Here is a 26,491-nt window from a genome sequence, read left to right as displayed (position 1 = left end):
TTCTATCAGCCCTGACTATGGCCAAGAGGAAAAGTGAGAAAAGCACATTTGTTCCTACGATTAAGTACGTTTCTCAGATTTACTTTAGTTCCTCCCCATTTAATGTGCAGTCCGGAAGAAAGTGGTTCACAGAAACAGCAAATTGGGAAATACACCAAAACACAGAAGTCAGAGTGCTCTGCGAAGAACCTTAAATGCCACCATTCACAGGAAGGCTACTCGGGGGAAATGCACGGCAGAGCTCTCGTCATAGGGCCACTGGCCCAGCTAGCAGGGAGCAGAGGAGAGGCGGCGTGGAGGGCGCCTACAATGCAACCCGAAGTTGTTTCAGCTAAATTTCATCTGCCACTGCCGTAACTTCAAAGCAAAACTTCTGCTAGAAACAAAAGCAAGTGGTGGCAAAAGGGAGAAGTGTGAAGCAGGAGCCACCCACAGCCACATGGCCACCCTCACAGGACGAAGATCACCGAAGAGGCGCTCGCAGGGACTGCAGCAGCCCTAGCACCAGCGGCTCCGTCACCCTGCCTCACCCCTTACTCCATTTGGCTATTGAATCCAGCTCCCTGCAGCACTTCAAAGTCTTTAAAAATTCATCCTCAGCTAATACAAACCGGCAGAGCTGTAATGGCCTCCACAGAGCTGTGTTCATTTACACAAACTATGGATTCAATTAACGTACCTTTAAAAAAGGCAAGGCGTTATGAGAATCTTAGCGCTTAATTTTGCCTCAGAGTACAGCCTTTTTTTTTTTTTGTTCTTCTTCTCTTTTAATATTTACACACTACTCTTTAAAAGCTAGTGTCACCAACACTGGCAACTAAAAATATCCTTTCTTTGAGAGTTGGGGGGGTTGTTTGTTTGTTTTGTTGTTTAATTAGGACCAAAAGTTATATTACAATCAATCACGCATCTGTGGCTGAATAGCATACAAGATTATTGCTGTAAGTATTTTCCAGGAAGTTCAAAACAAACTGAACTGCAGTAGTAAAACCTACTGTTTTCAGCTGCAGGAGCAAACAAACAGTTCTTGTGGTAGAATGAAAGAGGGGTTTCTGGATGCTGTGGAAATCCTATAGGTTTCTTACACTTCCTTATGTCTTGTAGCCATCTATTTATTCATAGCCTTACAGCTCTGCCCTGTTTTAAGAAAGTCTTTCAACAAATATGGTGTTATTTTTCACTTTAAGCTGCAAAAAGCTCAGATTCTTCCCCCACTACCATCTTCTTCCAAACAGATCTGACTACATCAGCTCCTTCTACACCTCAGGCAAATCAAGGACTCAGATTCTGCATCTCACTTGGCTTTCAATCATTTGACCCATTTCTTTATCATATTATTCTCTTTACAGTGCAATATGACAAAGCTATCACAAATTCATTCCCAGCAGTTCTCCATTTTCTAGTTCTTTCCTTTAAATTGTTCGGACAAGATGACAAGATCAAGTCTGGCGTATTAAGCTGAAATAGCATGCGCTCGATCAGACTTTCTTTCAGTTTACAGAGCAAAGGCTTTATTGATCTCTTCTAATCAGAAGCACTGGGAGCAATTAGTTGAGCTTGTGAAGCTAGTGAAACGTGCAGAGCAGCAGTTCCTCGACCCTAGGCCCAGAGCACCAGTGTACAAGAGGGGAAGGGAGAGATTTAGCCAACGTGGTCATGCGGTTCTGAGGTGGAGTAAAAAGGGAATTAAGTTCAAGACACTTATCAGTCGAGATCATGGAATTTACCGTGAATAAACACGCACCCTGTGTGTGCAGTTCTAAGGCTTCCTGAACGGTCCCCTGCTACTGACTTTGATCTTTTCGGCAGATTTGTGTTTGCTTGCCAGAGACCGTACACACGCCTCAGACAGCTTAATGACACCTTCCGCCACGCTCTGACGTAGTCTGAAGCTCTTTCAGTTCAAGCCCAAGTTTGAGCCAATATATTTTCCGAGCATATCTCATCCGCATGAGTTTATTATGGAAACTGTAATTACATAGTTCTGGTCACCTCCGAGCTAGCAGGTTCACACCCATCAGTGCTTGTTAAGACAAGAACTGCTGATGAGGCTCACGCTAACACGAACGGATATTCAAGCCGGCAGAGCAGAACTGGCAAGTTAGCAGAGAGCATTCTTCTTAAAACCCAGCTCCTTAAGGAAGTGAGACCTGTACATTTGTACTGTGTGCATCTCTCAGTTGCTCCAGCAAATTGCGAACTTGGTGATTAACTTCTGATGAATCTGGCAGAAACATAGGTCTTATGAAAAAAGGCTTCTGCAAGCTTTGAGATAAAAATATCAACAAAACTCATACAGAAGTAAAAGAAGAGACCAAACAATACCTTCAGCACAGCCAAGGTACATAACTTGCAACTGTTAGACACTTTTAGACATTTTTGACTGTGTACAACAGAGAATCCAAAGCATGCACACTGCATAAAATTAAAAATATATGCACAGTAGGAACTGCATTGTCAAATACCTTGTGAGCTTCCTTCAGATAAGCAGATTGATACTTCATCATTCCTATCATTATCATCCCCCACTTCAGTAGCAGTTTCCTCTCCTGGATTAAGTGCTGATTTAGAAACAAATTCAGATTGATCAGAGAAATCAGCAGGACCTCCTCTAGGGGGTGGGACCTCAATCCCCATTAAACGGTATTTCCGTCTTCGATTCCCAATCCACGTCTTGCAAGAGAAATAAACATGAATGATATCAGAAACTATAACAAAAGCAACAGGCCCACAACCAAGTGAAATTAGCACATCTGCACTCTAAGAACAAGAGCATAGCCAGCAATCCAAGGGAGGTGATTATTCCCCAGTATTTGACCTTCATGAGGCTGCTTCCTGGAGTACTGCGTTCAGTTTTAGTCCTCCAGGACAAGGGAAAAGGGAAAGTTGTGCAGAGCAAGAGAAGAGAGGCAACAGCTGCAGGTGTCACACAAGGAAAATTCTGATTGGAATTAAGAAAAAAGAAAAAGTTTTACAGTGAGGGTAGTTCAGCACCAGAACACTTTGCCCACAGTTTTGGAATCGCCAACTTTGCATGTACTCAACACCTTACTGGACAAGGTCCTGAAAAACCTGACCTCACTTCGAAGTCAGTCATGCTCTGAATAAAGAGTAGGATTAGGTGACCTTGTAAGGTCCACCCCTACCTAAGTTACTGTATGAATTTAACACACGATCTTTGATTCAGGCTCTCTCACTCCACAACTTCCAGCGGGACTAAAGCATCCAGTGACCCAAATGGCCCATCTATTCTAGGATTTCCTACAGCATACAATAAATTGTCCAAGGTGGTAGCTCTACATCACTCCACTTTGATGAAGGAACACACTTTGGCAGAAGTAAGCCCAAAGCAACATTATCTTTCACTCCTCTTTGACTGGAAGACGAGTCTTTAAGAAAATTTGCTTGCAGTAAGGTATAACAGTAGTGGGAGATGAAACAGGGCCAGGACCAGGCAACTTGGAAACCCCCATTCATGACCAGATAGGTATGCATGCTCTAGGTTCATTTTACACCAATAAATCTGACTTGCTTTCTCTGATAAATTCTAAAGAAAAAAAATTATGCTAAAATTATTAAAGACTCAAAATAGAGTTTAACATGATGAAGGAAGAGTTGCCTGTACCTCTACCGCTTAACTCTCTTCCTTTTGTTGCATTACTCAGGCTTCTGATATCTCATCCAGTTTCAGCTTTACTTATCAGCTCCTGTTCCCCGACACTTTACTCCAAAGTCAATTCTTCACTGGCATCCAAAAGTCCTCTCACAGCCAGGAAACAACTTCTTTGCTTATTTTAACTTCTAGTCTTCTTGACCTGGCTCTCCTCCCCTTCCACAGTGTCTATGAGACGACAGGAGCAGTGCCGAAAAAAATGACATGCTTAGCACATTTTTGCTTTCCCGACTCCAAATTTCCTCAATGATGAATGCAAAACAAGCACACAAAAAGCTAATTCTCATTATACCCCTAAAATATTACCTCCTTAAAAACCTCAAACATCTGTAAAATACATGTAATCAGACTCACTAAGCCTACCTAGAGCAGCCCATCATGAACTCAGCAGCAACTTCCCCTGCTTCATCTGAACAGATGAGCAGCAAGAACTGGGGAAGAAAGGGCAGCGTCCTGGCAGAAGCAGCCAGCAAATGCCCTGTGCAACTGTAAGCGATCAAATCCAGTGGAACTCTGCATGGTGGCAAAGTTTACCTTTCCAGTAATACTGGTATGTTCATAGCACTGGCAATCTTTAAAGCAAGCACGGGGTCATAAGGATCAATCATTTGTACTTCTGGAAAAGCAAAGTTTATCTGGCCAAAACCAATGAATTTCCATTGAAAAAGCTATTGAAAGGGAAAAGTGGAGACGTGCATTTAATTGATTTGAAGCAAGATACAATAGGTATATACAACTATTTTACATAGTTATGTAAATATGAAATGTGTAATATAAATTTATATGAATGTATAAACAATATGTTTCTAATACATACCTTATATATATATATATACTTGTTTTGTGTGTGTGTGTATATATATATATATATATATATATATATATCTATGTTTCTGTGTTTATTACTATTTTTACTTTCATTTTGTTACGTCAGAAATGGAGAAACAGCTGCTAGTTGTACACTACCTACCTAAAACTTAAGGTGCAGGGAAATACACCCAAAGGCAACAAGGCCTGTACCTTTACTGAAAGTGGGGAGCTTTTTTCCAGAAGAGTCTCTTAGTGCAACTCTTCTTGGCTGAGCATGGAGTACAGAGCACAGACTTTATGGCTCTCTCAGGCCTCAGAATACATCACCGCTGCGTCCTGACTATGAGAAAGCAAGCACACTGCACTCTAATCTCCAGACATTCGTGTTCCCTCCTGAAGAAAACCCAGGCTGGCACATAAGGAAAGAGGCATAATATGTTGTGCCTACACAGAGCCCGAGACAAATTTAGGAGAGATTCCACAGCACGTTACGGAAATTTCCTATCCACATCTGGGACGCACAGTGTGCCTTAAGAGGACCAACAACAGGAAGCACTGAAGATCACACATGCCCTGTAGCATAAATTCAGCCCTTAGAAACAAACAAACAAAAAAAGCGCAGCATGATGCAGGACCAACCTAAATCTCACTCTAACTTCTCAAGTCTGTTATAGAGAGGAACCACAGGCAGAGGTAGGTCAGATACTGGTAACAACAATCAGCTACTATGAAGAAAGGAAATCTTTTTCTTTATTCATTCATTCATACACACCATAGACTTTTATGGAGTTATCTGAGCCTGGTACGTCTGCCCTGAAGACAGAAGCATTGAAAGATGTGCACAGAGCTTCGTACTGCCATCCTCTGTGTGCCAGTAAGGATGTTCTTAAGGAAATAAAGTAATGGAGGCTAAGAAAGGGTGTCAATCCTCCTGTCCTATTAGTAAGGTACTATAGAGCTGGGAGTCTATTTTGAGACGTTTTCAGCGGAAACAGGTTCACCTTTCAAAAAACAAAAGCTCGAAAAATATGGAGAAGCTTTGTTCTCTAAAGATAAAAAAAAAATAATACTTCTAAACCTCCAAAAAATGAAATTTAATTTTTTCTTAATTCAGATTCGCTTAGGAAAACACGCAAATAAATAATCAGATCAGTGTTCAATACTGAAACCAACTCTGGTACCAGTTTGATATATCTATCCAACAGAGATGGCCACAAGAGGAGTTTCAAATAAGGGCTCCTACCTCATCTTTTGCTTTGGTAGGTGATTAGGACCTTTTACGTATGACCTTTTATGTATGAAAGCTTTATGTTCTATTAAATAAAATTACCATGCATTTTCCTTATATTCCTCCTATATTTCTGAGTAGTTTACTAGTTGCCATCCTGTCTTTCTCAAATAACGGCTCCTATCTCCTCTTCTGCTTTGATGTCAAAATTTTGAGGGAGAGGTGGAAAAAGACGACAAAGGCTGAAAGGACTAGTCACAATCGTCATGCCCATTATGATGGGAAGGGAAGACTAATGACATTTTTGTACCAACTGCAAAGACAGTCAGACTATTTTCTGAAGAACAGAAGCACTGAGTGAATAAGTCACAGATTCAGAGTGGTGATGTCTGGTAATTGTGAATAGAGTGGCAACAACTGACACTTTAACAAACTTCCCCACCTCTGGAGCAGATGATGTGGAGTGATTCTCAGGAAGCAGGTCATCGACGCTAAAGCTGTAAATCCTAAAACAACCCTTTGTTCTTTTATGTATGTTTATTTTTCCCTATCAGCATTAATGGAAAAATATTTTTCCTGTATTTTTAGAGAGGTTTCTTTGAATCTTAATCACAATAGAAATGATAATGGTTTTAATTCTTCTAGGATATCTCCAAAAACATTTATCACATTTACTCAAAATCTCACTTGAATCTAAAGAGAATGTCAAATGGTTCATAGTGCTACTCCCACTGCTGATCGATAAGGCTCTTACCTGAGGGCTTTTTTCTATATATAGACTGCAGAAAGAACAAGAGAGCACTTCCCAACATGGTCATTCATTATGTAATACATGAAATCTATTTCAAGCTTCCTCATGAAATTTTTAAAAGCTTTCATCTGTCCTATTTTTGCTTCTGCAACAAGATAGGGCAAGACTCCAGATTTCTTACCCGCACTATTTCACAGTCAACATTTAATTCCGCAGCAACAGCTTCAATTTTCTCTCTGCAGACTGAGCCCAGGCTGGTCATGCCATTATCCCAGTATTTCTTCAGGGTAGCTAAGTCTCGGTCACTAAATTGTGTGCGGTCCTGTAACTGTAAGATAAACAAAACAAAAAAAAACACTGTTAGATTTAAAAGAAGTCCTTACACTGTTCATTTAATTTCCAGAGGTCTTGCATACAGTAACACGTTACACTGTCTCCATGGCTCTTCTCTTTTTACTCTCCCTGAAGATTTTTTTTAAGTGCTGTTTCCCATCCAGGCTAGTAGAGAGTTCCCTGGGATTTGCCTGAAAGACAGTGCCAGTGCTAAAGCAAGTCCAAAGCACTTTAGCTTTGTTTCAAACTCCACCTGATTTTTTAAATTTGTTTTATCTCACTCTATAAGGCCTTACTGAAAATAACTGTTTCCCCTTGTGCTGTTTACTCTCTCCACCCAATTTATGCAAATTATTCCTTAAGGCTTTTCAAGTTTCTCACCCTCCCCCCCTAAAGTTCTTTTATCTTACTGCAAACTACAATGCATGCATAATTCAAAGGATTCTGGGTTCCTAAAGGGAATACTTTACTGTTTATTCGGTAAGCTTCAGAGTTTAAATTGGTTCTACAGTTTATTTGCAAGTTCCCCAGCTCTTTGTGTATATTTATCAAAATACGGGATAGTAGATTGCTGATAATAGGCAGTAAAACTGAGAAACGAAGCTAGATTTCCTACTGCTTCTTCCTACCACTTTCATGGGCATACAGTAACATTCTGTTAATAGGACTTAAAAGCTTTTTCAGTAGTTTTTAGCATAGAATTGTAACTAATATTTCCAGTTTCTTTATTATAACCCGTGTTTGTCATCTTTCCTGCTATTAGGCAGGCAATGCAACCACAAAGTGCATCAGTGGTTGCCACGTGCTTAATTTGTCATTATTTCAACAGCTAATTTTGTAAGAAATGATTGTGATTTCATGTCTGAAATCTAGGTTTGCTCATTTAAAAGCTGTTAAGAGTTAGAATGAAGTAACTTTAAAGTGCGGTAAAAAGAAATTTTGCAGAACTAGAATAATTTGGATCATGTACAGTTATCAATTTCAATCTTTGTTAGTCCTCAGAATATGGCAACCGTTACAATATTCTTCTTTCAAAAATTGCATTGTATTTCTCAACACATGAGAAGCACCTGAGTCTCCTTAATACTCTGGTATGGAACAGGGGTGGCAGAACCTTGGCTGCACTTTCACACATTCAAGTAAAGAAGCATAGGAGCCGTCTCCATCCCTCGCACCCAGAAGCTGACACGTTAGGCAGGGGTGCTCAGGCCGGCAGCTCCTCCTACCTACAAGCCACCTTTAAAGAAGGAAAGCAGGGTTATTTCCCGAATCACTGTGACAATCTCTCTTTTTATGGCTGTTGGCAAAACAGACTGCAAATTCTGAAAACGGCTGGGAGAGTTCTCCCTTGTTCTGCATGGAGCAGTCGGGGAGAGGCAGCCGCGCGCTGAAAAAAGGGAAGGCAGGAAGCAATGTCACAGCAATGCTAAACCTACAAGGAGAAACAAGTCACTCTGGCCTCCCCAGCTTTCCTGAACAGGCAGGTAGCTCAGGGCAACTCCACCTTCTAAAGCACATTGAGTGTTTTTTTAAAAATGAACAGCGCTTGTTGCTGCTGCTGGAGAGGTCATTGACAACACTCCTGCTACACTCAAACAGCATCGTATGAGCTTTACTATACTTAATATGCAAAGAGAACTTCGAATTTTTGTTTTACCTCGTTCTCAGAAATACTCCCTAGTGTTTAAGATGACAATATGTTTGTGCTGCTCTTGCAGGGACTGTCACATCGGGTACTTCACCTTTTCTCTCGGTGCTGAAGGACTCGTGCAGCAGCACATGAATCACGCTGATACTGATCATAGGTCACAGAAGGAAATGGAGAACAAGCTTTTTCAGTCAACTGATATGAAAGGACAGACACAAAGCAAAACCAAAAGCCTACGACACATACTACGTGAGAGAGTCCAGACAGCAGAAACAAAACTGAGAGGAAAAAAACAAGTTCAAGTAAGCAGAAGATGGTATTCTTCAAAAATAAATAAATAAACAAAATGTGCAGTAGGGAACAGTTAAAAGCTATAATGAGGAGTCAGTTCCCTCTCAGGGCTGAGGACAGCAGCCTTACTGTGATGCAGGACTCAGCCCACCCCAGCAAACTCAGTGTATTCTCCAATTCCGATCTCTCATCCCGCTTTAACTTTTCAACTCTTGAGTCCGTATCCGATTTGTGCCATTTTTCCCCACCAAGCTCAGCGCTGAACAACCTGCTACAAGCAGCCAAGCAGGTGGGAATCGAGCCTCCTCTGAACAGCCCCAAGCGCTGCCTTCAGAGAGATTCCTTCTGGCAGCCGAAGTAACGGCTTCATACAGCTAGGCGCTCTGCAGCAACGGAAAGCAGCATCCATCACCGGACTTGAAACGTTACCAGTGCCCCAACAGGAAGACTCCTGACGTTTGGGGGCTCAGATTCACCGGCAAGTCAGCGAGAAGGCAGCAGGTTACTGCACATTAAACAGAGCCCAGTAGCTGCCTGCCTGCACTGCTGCTCCCAGCACATGTGCGCTGCGTTACGCTGCTTCAGAGGGAGTAAAGGAGGAACGTCCTTACGCTGCTCTCCCGTGCTGCTGGGATCAGCCCCGACCCCTAGGCACACCAGATGTAAATAACACTTCGGCTTGTCCACAGTTTAGGTCCAGACTAACTCCTCTGCGTGACTGTGCCATACACCTTTTCACGAATTTCTTAGAGGAACTACATTCAGTTACACGATTACGCCCCTGACAAAGATGGTACTTGGACTCCTGCACTCTGTGCTGCTCAAACATTACATAATGCTCTCAAAACAATCAAGGTCTTCTGTAAGAAAACAAAGGGGAGAATCCCTGCATCAGACATATAACAGCACTTCCATCAGTTTAGTTAATATTGATAACCTCTGCAAGCTTCGTATCATCAGAGGAACTGAGGAAACAAAGACCCACAGTCCTACAAATCCTGTAACAGTGATGGTTATGCATCGGTTTCCACAGGGTATGAAAAAATATCAAAAGATAATACTGAAAAGCTTCATATTTAGGATAATACTTTTTGTAGCTCAAGACAAGTCAGGAATTCAGTTCCTATTTTTACTTCGTTATAACAAATATTATGAATACAATTCTCATTTCTTCTCTTCGGACCCCCTACTTGCTGATTTGAGGCTCGGCTTTACCCTTGGGAGCGTTAACTGTCTGCAGAACACTTTACATTTATCACTTCTGTTGCCCATGTTTTGGAAAGCCGAGAGAAGCTCCTTCCAGCAGAAAACAGACCATCAACTCCCAATGAAAAGCAATCCTTGTGAGCAAATTGAATCAGCAGTTCTGCCAAGCTGAGGGTTAAACCCTGCTTATCCCCTGACCTCTCAAGTGTAATGACAACATTCTTAGAAGAGATGACCCAGTTTATTACAGGCACTCCTGGCCCTTGGCCAAGCCCCTCGTAATACCCACTGTGCACGCAGCATTTGTGGTGCAAATCTAGTGGCTGTAATTGGTAGGAATAATTACATTTCAGCGGAATGTCCTTATCCTGTCTGTCATTAAAGCCTGCTTTTAGATCAGTTTTTATGCATCAGTTGAAAGCGTTTCAGGCCACACGTGCAAAAGCTACCCAGAATCTTCAGATTATGAGGCATGTTCTAAACTGAAAGAACTGGAGCTTTAAAATAGATGCAATGACATTTATGCTGCAGCTGAGTTACATACGTTGTTACAGACAAAAAGATGTATTAAAATCCCACTGGAATTATATTAACGAAACCAACAGCTCAGTTGTGATGCTCTGTGATGAAGTATTCTAAGGTCACAGTTATTTCTAGCAAACAAACTTCTCGTGACAAATTTTAGTTGCTACCACTCAGCAGCTCTGTCATGAAGAAACAGCAAGAGAACTCACAGCATGATTCTTTTTTTTTTTTTCATGCTTTCAAGGTTCTTCTCTGGCAGCCAAATCACACAATATCTATCAAATTCTTTACCTAAGCTAATCTAAATAGATCTGCTTTTGAGCCAATCTAACACTAGCTTCATTTGATGCCCATTCTTACGCTGGAATAAATGAGTCTGTACTTGCTCCTCCACACTTCTCATACTTTCAAAGATCTCCATCACGCTCCTCCACCCCCTCCTGGTCACCTATTTTCAGGTCTGAAGAGATGCAGCCCATTTGGCTGTTCACGGCACGGCTATTCCATGCCTTTGATCACTGTCACTTTGATCACCGGTTTGATCACTCTATTATATTTTGGGAAGAACAGGATGATCAGAACCGCAAACAGCCTACGAGGTGTGACCAAATCCCAGATTTTCTGTACTTCTAACATTATTTTGCTTTGTTCCCCGTTCCTAATGATGTCAGCATTCAGCTCTTTGAACTCTGACACTTCTAATTGTCCAGCTGATTTTTTTCCCAGAGAATTATCAAATCATTTGTAAAGATCTTATTAGTAAGTAGGAAGTTATTTCTGAGTTAATCATTCTGTACATATTCCTGCTTTCTCATCTGTACCATTTAATATTACTCTTACTCTTCAGTTTATTATTTCTTAATTTCATTACCCAATAAACATGCCAAGTTTCTTACTCCCTAGCAAACGTCACAATTTCTTCTCCAAAGACTAATATAGTGCATCCCTTTATAGAAAGGATAAGCCAGTCTTCAGTCAGACACGACTCAAGCGATTAGAACTTGTTTTACTGTTACGTCACTCCGTAATTTTGATGGTCTGTATTTTCCCTTAACGCTATCAGCACATTTAACCTTATTAATGCTACGCCAAATTACACGTTCCTTCTACTTGAGGTTTTAAGCTTGGATCTCAAAACTGCCTCCCACTTTGGTGACAGTCCCGTGACTAATCCTGCTGTGCTGGATAGCCACTGATGTGCATACACAGCGCAGCTGCCCACGCACAAACAGTGCAGCCCAAAGCACCCTTGAAGAGCCATGTGTGCTGCAGACAGGTACACTACGCGCACTTCCACCCTGTAAGACCATACACGTTTCTCCCCTGAGAACACAAAAACATAGAAGGCAGCTAGTGGCCATAAATACCAGAACAATCCTGGTTGGTTTCTGGGCACAGCCCTTCCCCAGGACGTGACAGTTCCTTTCTCAACGCATGGGCAGACAGCTACTCATCACAAGACACTTCCAATCTTCTTAGGATGTGGAAACATACCTGAAGGCCCCTAGCAAAACAGCTAGCACGGCGTTGTTACTGCCAGCTTCATTCGGAGCATAACACCTGGAGAAGACTGCAAGCTGCACAGCCTTTAGACAAAAACGTGTCTGAAACAGACGACAAGGAAAAGCAGCATCCAAAGGCACCCTTAAACTATTACAGCTAACGCAGCACTAGCACACAAACATACACTTCCAGAAACGAGACTTTTTGCATCTTTTTCCACTACGTTGGCAAGCTTTCAGTTTGCTCCGAGTGAGGCAGGACTGATAAATATTTTAATATTGGCATGCAGTTTTAAAATAAAAAGGTACAACTGAAGTGCACTTCGACTGCAAGTAGTTTTAATCCCTTGGGGGTGTTCATTTTACTTTAAAAGCTGCTTGAAGACACATTTTCTCCAGTGCATGTTGGCTTACTCTGGCAGTAGGAGTTTTCATGAGGCTTTCAGAGCAGAGCCCAAGGAGGTCCTTTCTTCAGTAGGTGTAGCGATGCACCTACCCCACTTAGTGTGTCCACACATAGCAGCTGTCAGCGCCCTGCGCCCAGACGTGCCAGCATAACTGGTGGCAGGTCTCACAGCGACCTGGAGTTAGATCTGGTCCTCTACTCGATTCAAAGTGCGTTTACCGTGTTCCTTCTGTGACAGGCACGACTCTGAGGGGAGCGTTGTAATGCCTCCATCTCCAGAATTTTATTGAAATAGTCTGTATTAAACCAGGAATTTAAAATCAAAATGCAAATGTTCAGGAGAGGAGCCCTGGGGGACTCCCACATTTTGGGGGAAAATATCTGCACACCAGTCTGAGAGGTCAGAGAATGCCAGCTGAAGCTCTAGGCAGACTCAGCTAACCAACCTCCAGAGGCCTCACCAACCTGAGAAGCACACTATGCAAGGTATCAAAGCCGTCGCTACAATGCAACATTATTCCAGGTGGAAGGGAAATACAAAAATCAGTTCCCTTTTGAGCCTTTTCTACTGAAGGCGATGTCCCCTTGAAACCTTGCATGAGCTAGCCCTGACATTAACATGAAAGGCGATAAATTTCACTGAAAATCCCAGCCAAAATACACATGTGCTGCATACTCGATGATTTACTATGTCTGCTTCTGAAGGATGACGGGCTGAAATAATTCTAAAACCTTAATCTGTTGTCTTAATATGAAGTCTGGAACACAAAGTCACTAATACCACTAGAACTATTTCTAAATAGAAATTGGGGGAAAAAAAAAAAACTCCCTCCCACACACACACAAAAAAGAAAAAAATCCACAGCCCTTGGCTGTCCTCCAGAAACAAAACTCCACAGCTAAGCCAGACACAGCTTACCTAGAGTCAGCACCTGTGAAAAATGGTTTCTGTTGTCAGCACACTAAGTTACAACATGCCTTCCACATTTGATATATTATTAACACTAACCATTCTGTTAAGACATCAGACGACACGACTTAAGAACAGTTAATACACTTAAGACTGAAATGTAAGGAGAAGAACAAGATAAAAGATATTTTCCCCTTTTTTATTTAGCCAGTTATCTTCATCGCTATCTTTGAATCCTCGTCCTTCCACCACACTGTGGGGAAAAAAGAATAAATCAGTGTATTCATACAGGGCAATGCACTGCACGCACCGTAACAGTATATGGAACTCCACATTTTCCAAGGACATTCTCATGAATAACTGAGTGATATTTCTAGACTAATATTCATTAACTGTCAGGATTACATCATCTTAGAGCATAGCTGAGCAGACTAGCAAGTTTCTGCAGACCTGCACTGATAGCTCTTATTTGCCTCTTGATGCAGTTGAAGGACAGGGCAAGGAAAACAAAATATCAAAGCAGAAGATTAAAAAAAAAAATCAGATCATCTAAAAGACAATCTTCTCCATTTTAGATAAAATACAGATCAGCCTTTTCACTGTTTGAATGGCAGTAATTGCTGTAATCGCAGCCCTACAACTCTATCCATTCTAATTCTGTTCCCTCATGCTCTTTCTTCAGAAGAATTTCACGTTTGAAAATAAAGTTTCCTAGGAAGTAGGAGCTTGTTCTCCCTTTTTAGTTTTCTTACACTCATGTTTATACATCAGCTCTGGAGTGCCAACTCCTAAACTTTCCTCCTCAAGAAGAACAGTTATGCATTCAAATTGGAAAAAGCCAATCCACAAATCTGGAAACAGATGCTGTTGAATTGGATTATATTAATCAACAAACCGCAAAAGCTGTTGGTTAAAAAAGACACAGGAGAGAAGGTCTAAGGAAAAAGAAATCCCTAATAATCATCCTTAACAAATAGGCATTCCCAAATCCTCAAAGGTCTATACTTATCCCAGAAATCCCTTCTATAGCTTGTGTCAGATGTCTAGCGTGACCACCACGCCTCAACAACCTATCCAGTGCTGGGAAGAAGAGGACAGTATCACACTGCTCTACGGGACAAGAACGTCACTTACCAAAAAGCTTTTCCAGACAGCTTGCCCTGGGTATGTTACCCATCATAGTATTTAACAGCACAAAGGGTAATGGCCCCAAACACAGCCCCTCAATTTAACACACCACCCAAGCCTCCCATCTTCCCTGCGAAAAACCTACCTGCTCTCTAACCCTACCTGCCCATTATCATTTTCCTGGTCTCTTGTAAAAAAAAATACTCTCACTACCAGCCCACCATAAAGCACAAAGCATCCAGTTCCTCGATCACCAGATATTAAGAAACTCACAACCCTGTCTGGCTCACCTTCTACATAGATTCACCTAACAAGTCAGACATCCAAATGTAAGTCAGATGAGGGTAAACACTGCCCTAAGAAGTAACTTATCTGGAGCGCCTGACAGAAAGGTAGGATCCTTTCTGCCCTACGCAGCAAAGGAGATACACCGTTTGCGATTCACTCTGTGCTGTGAAGACGGCTGCCTTGAAATTCTATCTGTTGCCTTCTCAGTCATAACAACCTCCCTGCAGCAGCCACAGCAATTGCTTACATCTGCATTTTCCAGTTGGGTGCATCCCCATATGGCAACGCAACCTTGGTAGAGCAAAAAGAGGAGAAAGAAATTGAACAAAACCAACCGCCCCCCATAAGTTGCATACTAACTTTCTAAACAATCTAAGTCGGGTGTTGCAGTCTGGCTGGCAGAGGAACAGGAGAAGTAATGAGAAAAAGAAATGATTTCATTTACACAGGGACTTCAGAGCAGAATGGCTTGGAAAAAATAGTTTACACTGTTAAACAGGTGATTAAAGTTATGGTTTAGGGAGAAAAGCGATGCTAATGCAGCTGTTGATGTTAATGGAAAAGTCTTCCCTTAGGTGTTCCAAATATCTAAAGCTCAAGCTAGGGAAGTGTCAAGTTGTAATGCTTACCTCCAAATAAGAGTGGGAGTACTACTGTGGGGAAAGGCAGCTATAATTAAAATGCCAGAAGAAAGCGGAACCACCAGCCCTTTCCCAGGAGACACTACCCCTGGAGAGATTTCACTTGTAAACAGAGAGCAGCCTGGCACAGTAACTTCCCTTACTACAGAAGGAATTAGTCAGCAAATCTGTAGTTCATCAGGAGGTAAAATGCCCCAATTCTCTGCAAAAAGATATGCCAGCTGCAGCTCAGAGGTGCTCCTGTGCCTTCCCAAGCAGCAGAGAATTCCACCCCCACATATACTTTCTCTCACCCTTCCCCACCATACACACACTGAACATACACAGGCCTAAGCGGCCAGCCAATTGCCAACGTTCATAAAATGCTTCGTGACACATTAGTTGGTACACACAGAGAAGTAGAAACTGATAGGAAAAATGTAATATGCTCAATCATTATTCAGTACTGAAAACCATCTGAATTTAATTCAGCCTGAGATGAATACAGAATGTCTCAAAGTCTGAAGGAGCAAAGAACAGATTACTCTGTTCAGAAACATGAACTTCTGAATTACCAGTTTAAATACTGTGAAAAGTTCAAGATGTCCTGCCTAAGCATTATCCACTGATAATAAAAAAAAAAAAACGGAGAGACAACAAGGGATTCGGTGCTATTCTTAACAGTCCTGCAGGGCTCTGCACTAGGCCAGGACAGAATCCGCCACAGACGGCCAGAGCCAGCACCAGGAACTCTGCTGTCAGCCACCAGGTCACTGCTCCCAGCCACAAGCTCCTGCTGCCTACTTGGAGCTGGCTCTGGCACTCACCTGATCCCAAGTACGTTCAGCTCACTAAAAGCAGGGGAAACACAAACTCAGCAGAAGAAAAATAGATCTGACAGGTCAGATGTTCGACCTGGAGTACCTTGCAATTAGATACCAGCACCAGTGCCATGGCTGAGTGTGGGTGGGGGGGAAACTTCCCCTTTCGGCAGTGAAGTGCTGTGAAATCAGCTCAGCCAACTAGCGAAGCTGTACCCTGGGACACTGACCAGCTCGATGTCTTAAATGAGAGCAGGAAGGTGCCTTCCAGAAAAAGGCTACGTTTACAAAAGCTTACTCAAGAAAGCTTGTACTTGGAAGGGACAAAATCGATGGAACGACCAACAGGATTGCTGTCACCTTCACCTCAACGAACAATTTTGTACAGCATTTGTATAAAAGGAAGAGCATCTTCCTCTGGAAAGTGCTCTTCTAAAGTACTCTCTATATAAACAGAAATAAAAATGATACTGTCAAAGTCTGAAGAAACTAGAAATGTGCCACTGTTGAAACCTAGCAGAAGTCTGAGAGAAAACAATTAACATCAACAAACAGCCATGGGTACGCCGCAGGGAAGAGAAGGCAAGGCAAGGCTCTTCCATTACCTAGACATCATTACCAAAGCAATAGACATGACACAGCTCAATGGTTTGTAGTTCGGTTATCATGATAGTCATCTCCCTGACTATTGCTTCTGATATAGTTGGACTAACACGTAAACGCCTCTTGAGAGCTTAGTTTGTACCACCCAAGCTGCAGGTTTTGGGTCCGTTTTCACTGTAAGCAAGCAGATTCTACATGCTCTTCAAAGAGAAGTTCACAGGCTACTCTTGAACCAAAATGCCGAACAGTAACCAAACAGAAGAGTCAGATACAGATATTTTCCTTACGAAAGCTGATTCATACCTTGTATCATGCTTGGAGTAATTTGTGAATTGAAGACACCAACCTGGCTGATTCTGCCTAACGTAAAATGACACACGGATAAAATGAGATTTGAGAAAGTTACTACAGATAGCAGGGACTAATTCTGTGAATGTGCACAGAGTAAGTGAAAAGAGTTACTCGCGGGGGCATTTCATTCTCTCTCAGACAGAAACCATTCCATTTCAGCTAATAGCACAATTCATATACCCGGGCATCACATTACTTGACTTGCTTTTCAAGATCAACATCAGCTTCATGATAACTGAAGCATTGTAGCTGTAGATTATGCTTTGACTAATACAAACATTAAGGGAAAAAAAAACACACCCAAAAAAGCACACAACCTAAACCAAACTGAAATTTTAAAAAATGCATTTGCATGAAATTTTATTCCACTACTTGATACATTACATACTTGAATGGAAATATACTTACTGCTCTTTTTCTGGAACAACCTGTAATCCAAGGCACAGTAAGGTTTCCTGAAATCTGTAGAGGGGAAGGGGAAAAGAACAGAAAACAACAGTTTAGGTTGCTACTATAACAACAGTGAGCAGCTTTCAAAGACTTCAATATTGTGCATTTGGTTCTGACAGCAGTGTATTTAAAACAGTTTAGGATGTAAAAGCAAAACACTCACACTTGCCTTACAAACTTAGTCTTACAAATAAGACTAACAAACAACTGGTTCTTCGGGTGAGAGTGACAACACAACCGCAACTCAGACCCTTCTGTACTTCTGCTATCTCAAAGCATGTATTTTAAAAATTAAAGTTTTCATCTTCTATCTGTCACAAAGCTCGTGAAATTAAGCAAACCGGAGTTAGGCGAAGGCCTAATGTTGACAGAAGTGCTGTAATATATTTTTCAGTTACATCAGTTAAACTTTCAGAAGAAAAATACTAGGACATTAGTAACTGAAATATTTAACATCAAATGTTAAGAATTTGTAGACTATCAGAAAAACGAGGGACATTAGGCTGGAGAAGGATGGGGAATGGGTGTGAAGGTGAAGGTTAGGTTCCTTGATTCCTATTGCTCCCCCACCATTCCCAGAGCCAGGCTTATCACAAATAATCTTGTATTATTTTCCCTGGACATGGGCAATGTTTCATCGCCTGGAATATTTGAGGTTTATTTAGGATTTCATGTTCAGCTTCTGCTGCAGACAAGCAATGCTTCAGACTAAACATAGCTCAAGAGATTAATCAATCTCAAGTTGTTACACACACTATGTATGAGGAAGAAAGACCTACTTGCTTCTGATGACTATATCAAGCTATGCTAATAGTTGTTGTGTTTGGGAAGGGCTCTAATAATGCATCTTTCAGCATGAGTATAACCAAATACAGAATACCTGGTACAGTTTGTCCATTGTACAAGCACATAAGATACTTTTACTCTTCAAGCTTTTAGCTGAAAGCGCTTGAGGGTTACCTCATGTCACACACTTTCCCATTATAGCACAAGGAGGGCTACAAATGAACACCGTCGCCTCCTAAGAGCAAGTCTGCACCAGCTTTCTTGACTAAAATATCAATTTCTTACTTGCACACATTTTAGAAACCAAGCAGAAACAAGGTATGTCTGTTACAATTTCCCACCCCACACAACAGCTTCGCACAACAGAAAAGCAGTGCGAGTATCCACACAATTTGCTCTCCTGAGTCCTCCTGTTTATGTTTTATTTTTTTCCTGCTAAGTTAACCACGAGGTTAAACTGAATTACTTCAGCAATGCATCAGACCCAACGCTGGTTTATATTCTTATTCCTCAGAAGACCAACAAATTTAAAGAGGGGCTATGGAAAAAAAAAATGCTGTTTTGTGTAAATAGAAGGATTGGTCTGGCAGAGCATTAACAGTTGATTGGAACACAAACGTACACCAGTTCTGACAGACATGATGCCAAATACAATAACGGTTAACTATTTGAAAGACTGTATATGTGAAAATATTCTAAACTGGCTCTGTGAAAAGGCAGAAGGTTTTTTCTTCTTTGGTTGTCTTCCTGCAGCAGCGAGAGTCCAGACGCCCGCAGCTGTAACCCCCAGTCCTGCTCCAACGGGAACAGCGACGGTGAGTTGCAAAAATGGCAACCTAAAGCAGCTGTTAAAGAAAATATATTGTGTCTCAGAGGGAACAGAGACTAAGAGGAAACTCTTGCAGATGCTCCAGAAAGCCCCAAAGTACTGCAACACTAGCGTGTTACCAGTTCTGTATCTTCAAGCGATTAGGCAACACAGGTCCCCGCATAACCTCCTCCCAATTCACCGGGACGTCACTGTCCTAGGTTCAGTGCCCTGGGACAATTGCAGAGCCCCAGCCAACACCTGGGTGCTGTTTCCTGGGGCTACGGGAGGCCCCATGCAGTGCTTTAGCAGCCTGCTCACTGCCGCTCTCCTCCCCAGCAGGCCCACGGGTTCGCTCTGCTCGTGCTGCTGGAAGCAGTTCGTCCCAGAAATAAAGGGCAGACACCAACTGTGACAAATGCAGCTCTGCTTCTGTTACAGGAACGAGCGTCAGGAAACACTTTGCCCAAGACTCTGCAGAGAAAACCATGTTGTTGGCCCCGCAAAACGCCGTGCTGCCCAAAATTAACAAGGAAGTCCTCCTCGCGTCTTCAAAAAATCTCTAAGGGAGTAAACGAACCACTCCGACACATTCAATAACACAGAAGAGAGTTTGGGTTCTAGTTCCTTAAATAAAGCAAACTTACAGCTCATTCATATAAAGCAGTATCCTTAAAGTGGATCTCAGTAATAAACAAACACAACTTATATATATCCTCCTCTGCTGCACTGGCTGCAGCGTTTAGGATTTTCCCTAAAAGAAGACAGGACTAAATTAGATTAACCGTCCTTCAGCGTGTAGAACAAAGTAATTAAAAAACCACACATACTTTCCACAGGATTTTTGCCCCTTAGGGTTGCAGGGGGAGGAGACCGAGAATAAATCTGCGTTCAGCCTTGAGGAGCAGTAAGAATAGCCTCCCTCATTCGGGGAGCTGAAAGCCAGCCTAACAGAAGTACGTAGGTTGAACAATTTGCTTAGCAAAACTGCTCAGGCATTAAAATTGATCATTTTATTAAATTTATTCTTAGGTTACACTAACATGAATTTGATTAATTGAACCAGTAAGGAAGCTATAACTAATTGCTAATTAGATGCCCCACCAATGTACAACAGTAATCACTTCATCAAAACACCAATCACGCGTTCCTGCCTTTAAAGAAGCATCTGCTTGGCTGCTTAACTACTCTAACAATCCTGCAAACTCGGGTTTAATCTATTTTTAAATTTAGGAAAATGCCCTTAAGTTTAAGGATCTTCATTCCTAGGCTGATAAATTGGTTAAACATGGGCATTAACAGTAACAGGAACTGACTATGCACAAAAGAAGTGTGATCTTGTACACGTCTACAAGAAGTTAGACAGCACCTGAAAAAAAATAAGCTCTAGAGAAGAAAAAAAAATGAATTAATACAGTCATAAAATACAGTCTCTGGAAGTTTAATATATAGAGGCTATTAAGGTGTAAGTAAAGGGAGTGTCTGCAAGAGATAGCAGTCATACTAGACTTGGGGTTTTTTCTCTGGCTTCCCTTAAATTCTGGGAAGCAAATGAGTACTTAATACACTCTGCCCAACCTGACCTGAGGACCACAGACAACCAAACCACAGCAAAGGAGTGCATTGGGTACGGAGAGCTGTTCTTTCCCCTTTTTCCCTTCTACTTGAGCTGAGAAAGGTCTGCTAAACTCACAGAATCACGGAATCACAGCCAATTCAGCCAACAGAAAAGTCATTCCTCTGAATTCCAGCTTTCAGCCCCAAACTGGAACTACTCTTCAATCCACGTCTAGAGGAAATAATGCCTCAGGGGAGCTGTGTTCCACCGCAGAGCCAGGGGGCAAAAACACAGCAGGAAAGGAAAGGGGAAGCAGTGGGCTTCTTAACTGAAACTCAGTATTTGATCGGAGCAAGCCTTCCTACAGTCCTAAATGGCCAGAAAGGGGCTAAAAGGAGGGCTGACAACTCATAATTTTAAGAGGAACACTTGGGGAAGGAGGGAGTGAAAGCTGCGCAGGCCTGATGATTTCAATAAAATGTGTTATCAGCCTATTGGGGTGCGCTACACTACAGATAACTTTGAAGGTGGCAGGTGAACGTTTCTTGTAAAAGTGAGGTGAGTTTTGGAAGTGAGTCCCTGTCATGCACTGACACGTCCTAAGACACAGACCTCACTGTTGCATTGTTCTGTAACACGCTAAAGACTCTTGTCAAGGAATGCAGTGATGTGGAGAAATCAGCACCACCACTTCCGCAAGGCTGCACGGATCTGCCCAGGCTGTAGGACACTTCTCTGCAGTTGCTACAGAGCCGTGATTCCATACGCCCTAACCCCACAGCTTTTGTCTGCTCTCACAAATTTTCTGATACTGACAAGTATCATCTCAGAGTTTCCCAGCATGGATGCTTACAGCACCAAGTCAATTAACGGCGACCTTCCCAGTTTTTCCAAGGCTTAAGACTGGGAAAGGCAAAGGATGCCACAAGAAACAGAATTTCCCCCAGCCCAAGCTGCATTCCCAAAATCCATAGAACAGGGTTTGTTAACGACAGGCATGGAAGTCAAATGGAGTAAAAAACTCCTTACTTACCAAACAGGTACATCTTTATAACGGGGAAAAACAACAAAGAAACAACGACAACAAAGTAAGTTACAGAGATGTCCTTGTTCTCATCCACACCATACCACTTGGATAAAATGTCACCTGCCATGAACCATTCCATCTATACAGACTCAGCCCCTACACCCCCAAAATATCCCAAATCTAAGTTATTTCAAATTTCTAAAAGAATTAAAATAATAATAATTAAAAAACAGTAATACAGCTCACTGATGCTTTTTTCAAGAGTGAAATAAAGTACCACGAGCACACAGCTGGAGGTATCAATCCTGTATTTCACTATGTGAAGCTTAAGAAAAGTTTCCTGAACTGTACTGTATGTGCTTCTGCAGCGTTACCAACCCTTTATAGAACAGATGCACACATTTACAGCTTTCTTCTCCCATGAAACTGAAATTCCAGAAGTAAGCAGCATTTAATGAATTTTGTAATTCGAGAACAGTAATAGCAAACACTGACAGACCATCTGAGAGCGGATGGGAAAAACAGCTCATCCGAATTATTTGACTTAAAAAAGGCCATAAATAAGAATTGCAGATGTCCCATCTACTACACAGAATCTAGTCCAGAGAATAAATGTTCCTCAAGCCTCAGGTTTGCCAAGAAAAGCAGTAATCCTGATGATTTCTGGTGAAAAGTAGTACGCACTTGGACTCAAAAACTTTCTTTCAAATCCTCACGAGATAGGAACATGTCAGGAAGAAGAGGAAAAAAAAGAAAGAAAAACCACCACAAAGTATTGCTCCCTACACTAGTGAGCAATGTACAAGAAATGATGGTATGTTTTTATATGGTTCATTTTGGGGATAAATTTGAAAATGTAACAGACAAAAGCACAGAAGTAACACGGGTAATATAACATCCTGTCAGCTGTAAGACTTATCTCAGTGTCTATAGATTATGGCATGCCAGACTGCACAAAAATCCATTAAAAAATCAATTTGGATGTTTCCTGCACGATTATCTCTCCCTTGTTTATAAAAAAATAAAAAAGGTAAGTGTATCTGTGTTACAGCTTCTTCTGAAGATCTCGTAGTTGTTCAATTATCTGCATTTAATTTTCCCCTCTCGATATCCTTGAATGGGCTCTGTTGTAGGACGAGGAAATAACAGGACTGAATGTAAAACTGATATTTGAATTAGATGCTGTGGGAGAGGAAGAATATTTGCTTGCTTAGTGTCTTCCATCATCTTATCTAGCTTGAGAGAGATCTAATAACTAACAAAAAAACGGTCCAAGGTATTGGCAACTGCATAGTGGGTAAAGGCAGTGCTGATGGAAGAGCTAATCCAAGCTGACATTAATAAGGGCAAGCAACTGCACAGCACACAAATGGCAGCATGATCCCATGTTGTGCCCTCTGCCACATGCAAAGTATGCCTGCAGAGGAACAACCAAGGGAATAGCTGTGACATGCACTGGCAAGCCAGGTCAGGACAACACAGACTAGCGTGCATCAGCAGTCATAGGTATGAGCCTCTTGTAAACAAACTTTACCTATTAAAACCATAAAGCCCCTACTGATCCTCATTATATGGCTGCCCAGTACAGCCACAGGCTCGGCTACACAGCTAAATGCTACCATACTTTAGTCCTCCCTTCACTTCTGTTTAAGAAGGAATCGTCGCTGCTGAAAGATGTAAATCGAGCACAGCTTGCAGAAATATGAACCTACCCCTTACCAGCTACCAGCTTTCAAAGAATACAGTACTTATCTATGACCTGGTCTTCAAGGTTTGAAGATGAATATATTGACAGATTACCTGGTAATTATTTTGGTTTTGTGACAGCCTCAGTTGACTTGAAGATGTAAAATGAGGAGAAAAAGTACTTCTTGATGGATTAGCACTGCTATATAATGTACTGGATGTTGTATGCAATGAGGTCCGTGCAGGCAAGTGGTAGTCTCTGTTATGATACAGAACATTGTCAGGCACGTCCCTGGCATTCACCATCTGAGAACTACAGCTCATGTTTCTTCCTGGCCCCGGCAAGGCCGCGCTTTGGTTCTCTACTCGAACAGAACTGCTACTTTCACAGTATCTTGAATAGCTTTGTATTTGTGCTCCCATGGATGCCAGTTCTTCTTCTCTAGCATACTCGTCATCCACATCTCCAGTTTCCATCGCAATGGACAGACAGCTGCCTTCCCCCGAGCAGTGCTTCTGTGCCGTGCTTCCTCCCACAATTCTTTGAGGTTGATCTGTAACCGCCAGAGAAAACACTTCACGAATTTCCAGGTTTTGCGTGTTACAAGAAGGGTCCCTAGTATTAGCCCTTTGTCCGGGGGGCACATGCGATGCAAGAGCTGCATGTTCCGGTTTTTGTAACCTTTGACATCCCACGGGTTCAGCTTTACAAGGTCTGTGGCATATCATCGGTTTCTGAGGTAACACCAACTCTGCGGTCTGCACTGACGAGCCACCATAGCTTTTTTTAGTGTGGCTATATATGGAGTTCGCAGAATTCAGTACGCTTGTTTGTCTAGATAAAATAATAGTCTTTTCCCCTACTAATAGGGAAGCATTTTTACAGTGTGGTACTTGTCGTCCTATAGGGATGTGCTGCTGCTGAAAGTCTGTGTCATTTTTTCCCGAGAGTCTTGGAATAGAGGTTTTGTGTATCTCTGCCATTGAAGCATTTGTCTGCTTGGTGGATCCTTGCCTACTGGATGAACTAGCAGGACTGTATATACCAGTAACTATTACATCGTTATTAGAAGAGGTCCAAGAAGACTGCTGACTTTGGGATCGAGCAATATTTACCACATTTCTAACTGCTGCTTCTGGAGGTACTGAGGGAGTAGTAGGGGCAGTCCCTGGGGGAGTGCCTCCAGATTCTACAGCACTCTTGCTGCTCATCTTCCTTCTTTTATTGCCAACCCACGTCTGCAAACAACAAACAACAACGACAACAAACACAAAACAAAGCATTAAATAAGCAGAAAAAAATAGGCATTTTTTTAATCTTTAAGCAGATCTGATGAAATGTTAAGTGTTCAAGTTGAGACCTAAGTTTACAAGCGTGTAAGTCATTTGCTGATTATGCAGAGTCTGAACAATGCAGGGTGGAAATCCATGTCTTTCATGCTTGGGATTCACACGGTAATACACATGAGAATCCCAGTCTCAATTCCAAATCCCTAGTTTCTCAAAAACCCTAATAGACTGTATCATGCTTCCTATCCCAAAGCTATCCTTAGGATTTATTTCATTGGCACCCCTGGATTAGTTCCCCCAAATTTTAGTTTTTATATTTAGCACCGTGGGATCCCAAACCATCGCTGAAATATATGGATAAATTTCTAAAAGATGTAAGATTCCTCAAACAAATAACTTGACAGACTCAACTTTCAATACTGCCTTGAACAGAAACTGCTAATTCTTGATTTTAGATGAGAGGAAGAAAACAAGAACAGGAACATTTCTTTCTGTTAGAAAATTATAAAACAATTTTGTGAAGTATTTAAACCTATGGACTAATTCCTCTTCTGCCAGCTACATGAGTCAAGATCTGATGTCAAAAACTGCTCTTGAGAGACAAGATTAGGACTACCAGGGTTGGATTCCAACAGAAGTTTCCTATTATGGACATTTCTGAAAGTGACAATGACAATATACGGATTTGTGTAAAAGACGGTATTCCTTTTTTCAGGCAGGTATTTTTTTCCCCCTGCTATGGGGGTTATACACATGACAAAATATACTGCTGTTTATTTTAAATAGACAGGAAAGCCTGTCCAGCAAGTAATAAATTAAGATATAGCTAAAAGAACTTAAGGGGAAATATTAGCTTCAGTGTTTCAAGATAAAGAGAATTAATCTGGTGGAAGCATCAGCTCTAGCACTGGAAGTGTAAGCACTGCCTAACTGCTCCTGGGAACTTACAGGATCCGTGAGACAAGACTTGCTAAATTCTGTCACCACAATACGTTTGTACTGAATGTGACAGCATATGGGAACAAGACACAAGCACCAAAGAACTAAAAATAAGCTTTTGCATCAGCTTATGTTGGTTACTGAAAAGAATCAGACATGCATATATAAATATAGTGAAACAGTTTTCTGTACCACTATGGATATCATCTGCTGCACACCTAAAACCAAACCAACACAAGATCTCAACACTGAGCAAGCCAAACCAGTTGATTTAATCAATAAACCACCTCACCCCACAAGAACCAACTGCACCAAGTACCTGTCTTGGATTTCCATCTCATCGCATGAAAGAAGGCAAGCTTTCTTCACATACTGACACCTACTAAGGAAGTAAATAGATTTTCTAACGCAAAATATGCACTCCTGTCATACAGAAATATCTTGAAGTCTCCAATCCATTCTACTCATTTTCATTGTCAAATTTTACAAAGCGCCTAATCTGAGGCATGATTCATTGTATGCAAAAAAACCCTCAGTTACTAGTGATAGAATTTAGCTTCACAAAACCAAGTTTAAATACACAAAATTACAGCCACAGGTCTCAAGTTATTGTCTTTTGTTGCATAAAACAAATTTAAATGATCAAATTTGTTTTTCATTATTTCTTCTCAGTCAGTAAACTTTCAAGATAGAAATTATAACTAGAGACACTGCAAATTTTGGGCCGGGAAGAAAGGTCTCCCACCCCTAACTTCTCCAACCGTATTAAAATAAAACCTGAAGTTTATCTCATAACTTTCCTAAAAAGGAATCAATGAAATAAAGAAATGCAAATAACTAACTAGTACTACTA

At 41.5% G+C, this 26,491-nt stretch overlaps 1 protein-coding gene across 4 annotated transcripts in view; it reads right to left on the bottom strand.

Moving 5' to 3' along the window:
- HDX (highly divergent homeobox) overlaps positions 1 to 26,491 on the bottom strand; it is a 44,253-nt gene that overhangs the window by 7,459 nt on the left and 10,303 nt on the right. For all 4 annotated transcript variants that reach the window (XM_035541889.2, XM_050713494.1, XM_050713495.1 and 1 more), the window contains 4 exons: positions 23,524 to 24,648; positions 17,503 to 17,556; positions 6,644 to 6,790; positions 2,466 to 2,673 (listed from right to left, as the gene is read on the bottom strand). In XM_035541889.2, the coding sequence (XP_035397782.1) occupies positions 2,466 to 2,673; positions 6,644 to 6,790; positions 17,503 to 17,556; positions 23,524 to 24,648 (1,534 nt within the window). The remainder of the gene's footprint in view (positions 1 to 2,465; positions 2,674 to 6,643; positions 6,791 to 17,502; positions 17,557 to 23,523; positions 24,649 to 26,491) is intronic.

Source organism: Cygnus atratus, chromosome 13 (genome assembly GCF_013377495.2).
Source record: "Cygnus atratus isolate AKBS03 ecotype Queensland, Australia chromosome 13, CAtr_DNAZoo_HiC_assembly, whole genome shotgun sequence".
Lineage (NCBI taxonomy): Eukaryota > Metazoa > Chordata > Aves > Anseriformes > Anatidae > Cygnus > Cygnus atratus.
The sequence above is the reverse complement of the archived record's forward strand: the minus strand, read 5'-3'. Positions and strand labels throughout refer to the sequence as shown.